Consider the following 10540-nt stretch of genomic DNA (forward strand, 5'->3'; position numbering starts at 1 on the left):
GATGATTCCAGCAACACTCTCTTGTTTACTGGGAGAAGAGAGGTTTGTTTTACGTGTATGGTCCAAAACATTGTAAGCGGGAGGGCAAATAAATACTTTAGAACATCTTGACAAGTGAAAAGCAACTTTCCCCGTCATTTCATAAATAAAGAATAATCGATGAATGTTTGCCGCCAAGGCTCCTCTGTTGGATTTACATGAAGTGGAGTGGCATTTAGTACTTTTATATATATATTCTACAAATGTGTCTAATAATATGAAAACACTTTTCTAATTGTGTCTTATTACACATAAACTATATACTGTATCGTGAAAAATAATCATTTTAATAGTGTTTTACAGACGCAATGGCACTGACAATCCTGTGCGTAAAACCATAACATACCAATTTGACGCGAAACAAAATATTTCCCAAAGCTCATTATGAATAGCCTACACGTCCCCTCCCCTCCTCCGTTCCCATTCGCACAGAGGACGTTCATTAGCATTGCTAGTGAGTTGACGTCAGCGACGACAGTCTCCGCACATGGAAAGGCGAACCATTTTGGCTGAGCGCTAAAGCCAGTGTTTCTAGCAGCGCTCAGTCTCCAGTCGCGGTCTACGACGACTCCGCCGGTCTGGTTCACTCCACGGATATTTTTTCCGTCACTGGCTTCAACCGGCCCTGTCTTTATCGATCATTTGTTGGATTGCAGATCGTCACGTTTATTTTTTTTATTTTGATACTGGTTTGGAGAAATAGTTTCTCCTCTTATCCAGGGCGATGGAAAAAATGTCCAGACCTATTCCTATCAACTCAACTTTCCTACCTCCGACCCATGGCGTACTCAAATCCCTGTTGGAAAATCCGATGAAGCTGCCATTCCACCACGACGAAGGTAAGCAACTTTCCATTTTATGCAGTCTTATCACGCCGATCTGTTGACATTGCGTGCCATAGAATAAGAGAGGTGGCTGGAACTATACACATACAGGCTACCATTTAACCCCAATTGTTGTCAACCTACAGCTTTCTTTAGCCTTGCCGACTTTGCGTTATCTCCTTTCCCATCAAATGTCAGTGCTGTAGTCTATATTAGCTCTCTTGTTGGCTTGTTACTGTATAATAATACAGTAATAGGCTACTGTACTACATACTGTACAGTAGTCATACTGTAGTACATACCAATAACATTGTTTACCTTTACCTGACTTTTGACATTACTAATTGAATGCTGGGTTTGCAAAATATTTGGTTACTTGACATGGCTTATCAACACAAGTGTTCATTGAGCTTGTGGACTACTTAAGTTACCTAGCTAATATGTTATTGGTTGATTTTAAGTTATTTTCTTGATTGATAGAAAACTCAATTTGGAAGTATTACATTGGGAAAATGCAGGCAAGTGCACTATACGCATCAATAGCATCATACTGTAGGCCTATGTGTGGTGTAAATCAGTAACGCTAAAAAGTGATTTCTGCACATAATCTTTATGTTTTCAGAAATCTTCAATTGACAAGTGCGATGTGTATTTTTGCCAGTAGAGGGCGCGTTCCAGTCAACGCATTCCTTCAACTAATTGGTTATTTTCAGTGTTTTAAAAAATATATATATTTTATTTTATCTCTTGACATATTCTACAGTCACACTTTAACAAAATTAAATTGAGCTTTCTTAAAAAAAACCTTCTAGAGCTAATGGTAACAATAGTGTAGTCTCACTAGACCCAAAGCTTTCCTGTGAGATGATTAAATCAATGCTTCAACAAGGTGACAAAGTGACAGCCGTGTATAAAATAGAATATAGCAGGATACAGTACAATAGATAGCCTTAATTGCCCCTATGCACAGTGCGATGATATCAAGACTTGATATACATATGTGCCATTAAAATAATACAAAAATAAACCCTAAAAAAACCCTGCAATTCCCATTTTTGCAAAGGCTTCGGCAAGGAGAAGGAGAAAGAGAAGAAGCTTGAGGAGGATGGCAGCGGTATCAATGCCCCACAGTCGGCCTTCCTGGGGCCCACGCTGTGGGACAAGACCCTGCCCTACGATGGGGACAATTTCCAGCTGGAGTATATGGACCTGGAGGAGTTCCTCTCCGAAAACGGCATCCCAGCCAACAGCAATCAGAGCGACCAAAGCCAGCAGGCCCAGCCACAGCCACAGCCACAGCCCCAGCCCCAGCCGCCACAGCAGGCCCAGCTGCCCCCCCAGCCGCAGGGCACCCCCTCAGGCTCTCCCGCCCCCACCGTGGTGGATCTGAGTAGCCGTGCCACCCCCTCAGCCCACCCTGCCATGGTGCCCCAGAACTGCCTGCAGAGCCCGCCAAGATCAGGTAAATACTACTAACACACACACACACACACACACACACACACACACACACACACACACACACACACACACACACACACACACACATAGACATTCACCTGTCCACACACACACATAGCTTATCAAAGACCAATCTCACGCACATCCAGATGCTTTCGGGTGCAGGTTCAAAAAACGTTAAGTTCATAAAATAATGAAAAAAAGAAGAACCGCATTTACCCATTTACTTCATTTACACACACATAGCCCACACACACACACACATACACCTATCCACACACACACACACACAGACACACACACAAACAGACACAGAAACAAACACACGCAAAACAGATGCGCAGATAGAAATGTCCAGACAGTTGACCTGACCGCCATATGTTTGCTCACCTGGGGGGTTATAGCCTAGGTGAGCAGGTTTATCAGCGGAGGAACGCCAACTGTCACAAGTTAACATTGGGCAAATCCAGGGGCCTAGACCAGGGATATTCAATTAAATGTCACAGAGGGCCAGTTTTTCTAATTCCTCCCAGTAAAGGGGCCGAACATGGAATACGCATGTATGTAACCGCATGTAATGTGCAAAGTGAAGGTGCGCAACAAGCGGATAACCTTCCAGACAGAAGAGATATTCGCTTTTCTATTTCTTAGTAGCCTTGATGGTCTATTATGAGACTATTTCAGATATGTCATGTGCATAGGAAAAATATCCCTAGCCTGAAGTGTTAGTGATGGCAAATTGCGCACGGACACTGATTGAACACATATTTGTTTTCATTTTGTTCTGACCTCGTGGGAGGCCAGAACCTTGCCGTCCAAGGGCCGCATCTGGCCCCAGGGCCGCCATTTGAATAGCCCTGGCCTAGACCCTCAGACCACACCTCCCTGCCCCTCAAGTTTCAGGTCCTGGGCCCTTTGCCCCACATTGGCACCTCTTCACATTCCCAGCTCTACCCCAAAAAAACACCCATCCTGGTACAACGACCTTGTTGTGACACCATGTAGCCACGATGGCCCTGCCGTCAGTGCTGCTACCGGCGCTGTTGAGATGCAGATGTTGCCTGTGCTGTCAGTGTCAACAAGACTGAAAGACGTTGCAGATGACTAGACCTGATGATGAATGAGAGGCCATTGATCAACAAACAAGATCTGATCTGGGAGGCTGTGTGCTAATGACGACGGAGAGAGAGAGAGAGAGAGAGAGAGAGAGAGAGAGAGAGAGAGAGAGATATGAGTGTGGGAGACAGATAGAGGGAGAGAGAGATGCGGGGGAGAGAGAGAGTGAAAAAATAAAACAGAGAGATAGTTGGAATGGGTGGATGAGAGAGGAGGTAAAGAACCAAAGAATGAGAGAGGGAGAGAAAAAGGTATATAGCAAACTGGGAAAAACAGAAACAGAAAGGGAGGTAGAGGAAGCGAGGATAGAGGGAATAAGAGATAAAGACGGAAAATGAGATTGAGAGCAGTCCACAGCGAGAGGTTTGGAGTGGACTTCAAGCCCGCGGGGCATGGGTCCGGCACTAAAGTCCAGGGGAGAGCAACACGTGGTGTGCTTCTCAAGCCCGGGTTGTGCAGTAACTAAACACAAGCAATGGAACACTCTATCAGAAGACCCAGAGATAGTTCACAGGCCTGCGCGCACACAGGAATGTACTCAAGATAAGAGATGTAGTGCAGAGTAGCCTATGTCAATGTAAATGTATGTTGTTACCCTCTGTGTGCTGTGTGCACAGACCTTTTACTGCATGAAAATGAGTTGAATTGCAAGTACAGACAGACTCACTGTAAGGCTTTGGACTAACACTTTACGAATGCTAGGAGATGGGAGGATGTTATCTTGTTGTCTTCGTTCATATTCTAATGGGCGGTCTACTTAATTCTGCTTGGCCATTTAATTTAGTTTTTTAAATTTTACATTTTGTTTACGCTGTTCTTTATTGTCACTCCACGTTAGACCTGCAGTGCACAAATGAAATGACACCGGGTTGCTTGACTGACTGTGAGGTAGATAGCCTTTATTGTCCCCAAGCGCAAAAGGGAGATAACACCACACATCTCTATGATGATACAACGGCAAATCACAATAGCCTTCCTCACCTTCTTGGCAAGTTGATGATGACAAAACACTTTGCCATGACAAAGGAGAGCTCTGAAAGTAGGGAGGATTATAGTGGTGGTGGACAATGGGGCTCAAGCTTTGACAGTCAGCCTGCCTTGAGGTTCTCATTAGCCTGCCTGAGCTGGTCTGAGGTCCGTGCGGGCGGGCGGTGTGGCATGTCGTCTGAAGAGAGACCCGTGACTACAGCCAGACTGGCCTGTCTGTCTGTGCTGGAAGGCTTCATTACGCCTGATGGGTTGAGGTTGAAGTGTGTGTTAGGGTGTTTTGACTGTCTGCAGCACTGCTTAGTCGGGGTATTCTTAAGCAGACTTAAGACCGACTGTACAGACTGGCACACCTAAGAGATTGGTTTGTGGTAGCAGTCACAAAACACAAATGGCCTCATGCAGAGTCTAAATGTGAAGTGCCAGTAAAAGTTTGACTATAAAGTGTTAAGCCATTAAATGACCACATGTAGAAATGTATTTATCAAACAAATCAATGGAAAGACACAAACGTGCCAGACAAATTCATTCAGCTGATTGTGTGTTCTGGTGGATATATTGGCTGGTCTTTCTGCTGAGGGCAGCTCACAGACAGAAGAACTAGACCAGGCGATAAATACATCTCTATCTGGTGGACATTATTGCTAAAGGCCATGGCTGGTGTTAATGTTCCCTTCTGCGACAGCTCTTTCAGGAAGAACACACACTGATAGGGCCAGCCGAGCAGCCAGGCAGGACTGCCGCAGAGCTTGCCGGTTTCCATGGAAATGGCTATGGTGGAGAACATTGTGAAGTGTGATCAGCTTTGATGAGGCAGGCAGGCAAGGAAATGGGCATTCAGGCAGGCGGACATAGAGACAGGCAGGCAGGCAGGCAGACAGACAGGCATAGAAGCACACAGACAGGGAGGCAGACAGAGAGACAGACAGGCAGGCAGACAGAGAAACAGACAGGCAGACAGACAGACAAACAGACAGGCAGGAATGCAGAGACGCAGGCAGACAGACAGACAGGCAGACAGACAGACAGGCAAATAGACAGAAAGACAGACACGCAGACAGACAGATGCGCCTTCACCAGAGGAGGAGATGTGCAAGGCATGGATGTGGGATGGTGGATGGTTGTCAAGGCTGCGTGATTGAGCTGTGTCTTGTCTGATGAAACTGAGCGCTGTGGTGCAGCAATCGCGTCGCGTGTCACGGACATGGTAACTGTGGTGACTCGTCAGCACTGAGGAGCTTCCTCTGCTATAGGCTTGTTGTCATCTGACTTGAACTGCAAGTGGTGTCAACTGAATTCATGTTGAAGGAATATAGGCTTTTATGAAATAATTATTAAATACGTCAAGTAGCTGTCCAGCTCTGATGCTTTACATAGAGACTGGGCTAGCCAATTCGACAGGCATACACTTACATTAAAAGTAACAAGACCCCCATTTTCTATATGCTGTATAGCGTGAATAATTGTTTTTTTAATGTGCATCAGGGATGGAAACTTAAACTTTCACCATCCACTGACAAAGATAGTTTTTCCATAGCCAGTATAGTAAATAATAATTTCCTGTCCACAATTTCCCGCCATTTCTTCTTCTTAATTTTTTTTTTACTCGACCAGCATTTAGCTGGTACATTAAGCTGGTGGCTGGTGTGAATTTCCATCTCATGGTGTGTACGATCATTGTACTGTACATCCACCACCACACACTACGATGAGGCAGCACCCGACCCGGGGTCACGTTTGTTTACACGCTGCAGTGTGTGTGTGTGGGGTTGTAGGGGTGTGTGTGTGTGCGTGTCATGGGTTGTTCCGCCTGCGCGTCAGGTTTTTGGAGGGGAGAGCCACATGTGCTAAATGTTCTCTTTCTGGCATTAGGTACTTTGGGTCCTCCCCTCCCCTCCCTCCCTCACTGACTTACTCACTCGCACGTCTGTCCGTCCGTCCGTCCATCCATGTGTCTGTTGGTCCCTCGGGGGGTGCGTGCGAGTAAGTGGGTGTGCACTCCCATGCTTGTGTGTGTGTGTGTGTGTGAGAGAGAGAGAGTGTGTGTGTGTGTGTGTGTGTGTGTGTGTGTGTGAGTGTGAGTGTGTGTGTGTGTGTGTGTGTGTGTGTTGTGTTTTTTTCATATATTTTTGCACTAGGCCCATCTCTCTTTTCTACTCTTTCTTTTTCCCCTTTTTATTTATCTCATTTCACTTTCTTTCTCTCTCTCTCTCTTTATTTTCTCTATTCTGTTTTCTTTTTCCCCCTCTTAATACGTTCCTTTCTTCCTTTCTTTCTTCCTTTCTTTCTTTCTTTCTTTCTTTCTTTCTTTCTTTCTTTCTTTCTTTCTTTCTTTCTTTCTTTCTTTCTTTCTTTCTTTCTTTCTTTCTTTCTTTCTTCCTTCAGTTTCTTCTCTCTCTCTCTCTCTCTGTCTCTCTCTCTTTCTCTCTCTCCGTCCCTCCCTCTCTGTGTGTTTTCCCTGCGCACATTGCCCCTCACGTGCGAGCGGTGGCCTTTCCTGCAGCGTGCTGAGCCATGTGACGGACACATGCGCGCGCCGTGTGCTGAGCGGAGCGGAGGGGAACAGAACAGCCCAGCTCAACACAACACAACACAACACAACACAGCAGCGGAGTGCAGAGTAGCACATCACAGCACAGCTTAGGGCAGGGCTTTAAACTCCACAACACTGCGAGTCACAGCATGAGCATGCCCCCCCACCCTCGTTATCTGCCCCCCCCCATCTCTCTCTCTCTCTCTCTCTCTCTCTCTCTCTCTCTCTCTCTCTCTCTCTCTCTCTCTATCTATCTTTATCTATCTAGCTCTTACTGTTTCTGTGTGTCTCTTGCCCACTCTCGTTTTCTGCCCCATCTCTGTTTCTTCTCGCTCTCTCTCTCTCTCTCTCTCTCTCTCTCTCTCTCTCTCTCTCTCTATCTATCTATCCGTAGCTCTTACTGTTTCTGCGTGTCTCTTGCTCACTTTATTTGCCTCTTTTTCTCCACTTCTGTCTTCCTTGCATGCCTCCCAAACACCCCCCTCCTCAACCTCCTCATCTGATGCTCTGTCCATCTTGTGCTTCTCTCTCACCCCCCCCATCTCCCATACTGAATTTTCTCCCTCCAGCCTCTCTGCCCTTCTGCTTTCGTTCTCTCTGTCTCTCTCCCCTCTCTCTCTCTCTCTCTCTCTCTCTCTCTCTCTCTCTCTCTCTCTCTCTCTCTCTGTATCTCTCTCTATCTTTCTCTCAGCCGTATACTGCTGTCACTCCTCCTGCCCTCTCCTGCTCTGTGTCCACTCCGCTGCTCTCCGCTGGCTGCCGGCTGGCTGTGTTTGCCTGCCTGCCTGCCTGCCTGAGCACATGTTGTACCCTCTGGATATCACATTGCTCCGGCCGTGCAGCTGTCACGTGCAGGCCAGCAGGGTCGGCTTTTTTATGTTGTTGCTGTTGTTGTTGTTGACGTTTTCTTAAAACCACGCTGTGACACACTCTGTCGGCCTGTAGTACATGCACAATCACACACAGTGGTGCACACTTGCACATGCATTAGCAGCACGTACAGTACACACGCACGCAGTACACACACACACACACACACACACACACACACACACACACACACACACACACACACACACACACACACACACACACACACACACACACACACACACACACACACACACTCTCTCTCTCTCTCACTCTCTCGCTCTCTCTTGTTTCTGCAAGAGCACTTTCTCATGTCTGGACATGTATGGACACGTACTCTCACACACACACTGTCACTGGTACAGTACACTTCAACCATATAGACTAGTTGTGCTGTGTAACCCAGCAGTGCAGCTAAGGATGTAAATATAAGTTACGGTATACACTGATCACACCAGATAACATTTTATTACTTTGAGAGCAGGAGCTGTGAGTGTGGTGTGTGTGGGGTGAGGGGTGGTGGGGTTTGACATTGCTCACTACGGCGATGGGTCAACAAACTTTGTTGTGTCCTCTTGAAGACAACACAGCCCTGCCCCATGGCTATGCAGTGAGCAGAAAGCCATTGACTGACCTCTGAGAGATAAAGGGGTCAAAACTACAACCAGAAAGGGCAAAAGCTGCTCCTTATGGGTTTAATTATCACAGTTTTTTTGCACGGCTTGCATTGCAACTGCCAGACAAGGTTCTTCTATCTGTTAGAAAAACCTTGAGGTGTTCTGCTGTGAGCCAATAATCGAGTTGAGTGCAAAGCTTGTTGTCCTTGCAAAGCAAAGCAACATTCCAAAACTTATTGAACTTGAATTGACTGAACGAATTGAGCGAGCGAGCAGGTGAGGGAGAGGAGAGGAGAGGAGAGGAGAGAATGTCAAAAAATTGTGAGAGACAGCATGTCAGAGATAGCTGAGTTTTGAAAAGGTCTTGCTCTGCTTTAGACAGTGATCGGTCATCAGCTGGTCTGTGGCCTGAAGACATTGAAGAGTGTTGACGGAGCAAACGGTTATCAGTTACCAGACAAGGCAATATGCAGGCTGTTCGATACCAAGGCCTTCAGTACAAGGACACAGAAACGCTTGCGAAAGCCCTCAAGTGGTCTGCAGCGTCCTCACCATCATTCAGTCTTCATTCCGTAACTGAGACCAAACTGAGAGCGCACACACACCATGAATTCAACTCTCTGGGACCAAACACACTTTATAGGGTGTTAAATCGACTCTTTAAGTGTTGAATTAGCGCTGTTTTTTGTTTTGTTTTTGCTGTATAGTTTTTAACTTGAGGTGGATGGAAGGGGAAAAGTATTTGAAGTGGAGCAGGAGAGGGAAATGACCAGATTAGGCAAAGCGAAGGTGCAGTGGCCTCAGGCTTGCTCTGAGACCGGGCCAGGCAGGCGGGCGGGCGGGTATAAAGCCTCGCATGGCGCCGTCACAGCCTCAGCTCTAACACGGGATTTAAATCTTTTTTTTTTGTAACCCCATAAGTTACGCCGTTCCATCAGTGAAACTCTGTAATAATCATTGAAAAGTTATCTACCTCAGTATTACAGGACTATGACATAAGACAGCGCCTTTTTTAGTAATGCACTATGACTTCATCGTTTCTGGTAACAGCATATGTATAACGCCATGTCTTAACGGGTTCAATCTCAACAAAGGCCAGGCTCAGTCTCTGAAAAAAGGCCAATACAGTACAGTATACATCACAAGTCGATCAGTGTGTTTTTGAGTTTGGGCTGGTTATGCCCTCCATGTCAGAAGAACTACCACAACAAGACAACAAACACGGCAAACAATAACAACAAACAAACAAACAACAGCAGCAACATCCACAATTCCCTTGAGCAACCAACCAAAGCAGAAGTTCTGGTCACCGCCCCCTGGCCTGGCCTGGCCCCCTGGCCTCATGGCCAACACACCCTCCTTCCCCATGTTGTGTGGTGCCTCTCGTCTCCCTGCAGAGGCCAGCAAGGGGGAAGACCATCTCCTGCTAGGGGGGCCCCTCTTACTGTCAGAAGGGGGGGAGCTTGAGAGATGAAGAGGTGGAGGACAAAAAAAACACTGTCATCCGGGACGGTGGAGCTGAAAGGAGTTAGGGAGAGAGAAAAGTAGAGCGAGGTAGAGAGAAAAGGAGGGAGAGAGAAAAAGAGGAAAGGAGGGAGAGGGGGGGGGGGCAGGTGTCAGGCGAAGGTCAGTGCTAAGCTCCCCCCTTTTCCCAACCTCCCCGCAGCCTCCCAGGCAGGGCATCACAGTCGCAGCAGCAGAGAGGCCCAAAGCCAAGCCCACGCCAAGCTGACCTGACCCTGCTGCAGGATTAAAACCATTTCCATCTGTTCACGCTGCCCCAACACAACTCAACTCAAGTCAGGCCAAGCTAGTGCCCATCACAAGGGTCAGACGAGTGGACGGTGGATACGTGATCAGAGGAAGGGTGGTTATGGGTGCCCATGATTTGCCGGAATGTGTCTTTTTTTCTCTTGTTTTTTTTGCAAGATTGGCTTCCACATGAATGCTCTGGCACATAAGTTGGTAGGGTAACAGAGGCAAGGGCAGGACAGATTAGGGGTGTGGTGGGTGGGTGGTGGACCAAGCTTCTCATGCTTGTCCAATGAGTTCTTTGGGCTCATCGGTGTAACTCTAACGCCCCCCACCTCCAC

General features: G+C 47.0%; 1 protein-coding gene across 1 annotated transcript in view; it reads left to right on the forward strand.

Moving 5' to 3' along the window:
• The first annotated feature begins 513 nt into the window (after nt 1-513).
• The window catches only part of hlfa (HLF transcription factor, PAR bZIP family member a), an 18370-nt gene continuing 8343 nt past the window's right edge, over nt 514-10540 (forward strand). Inside the window, exons 1-2 of the mRNA XM_063183446.1 lie at nt 514-878; nt 1927-2325. Coding sequence (XP_063039516.1) covers nt 764-878; nt 1927-2325 — 514 coding nt within the window. The 5' untranslated portion in view covers nt 514-763. The remainder of the gene's footprint in view (nt 879-1926; nt 2326-10540) is intronic.

Source organism: Engraulis encrasicolus, chromosome 2 (assembly GCF_034702125.1).
Source record: "Engraulis encrasicolus isolate BLACKSEA-1 chromosome 2, IST_EnEncr_1.0, whole genome shotgun sequence".
NCBI classification, from domain to species: domain Eukaryota; kingdom Metazoa; phylum Chordata; class Actinopteri; order Clupeiformes; family Engraulidae; genus Engraulis; species Engraulis encrasicolus.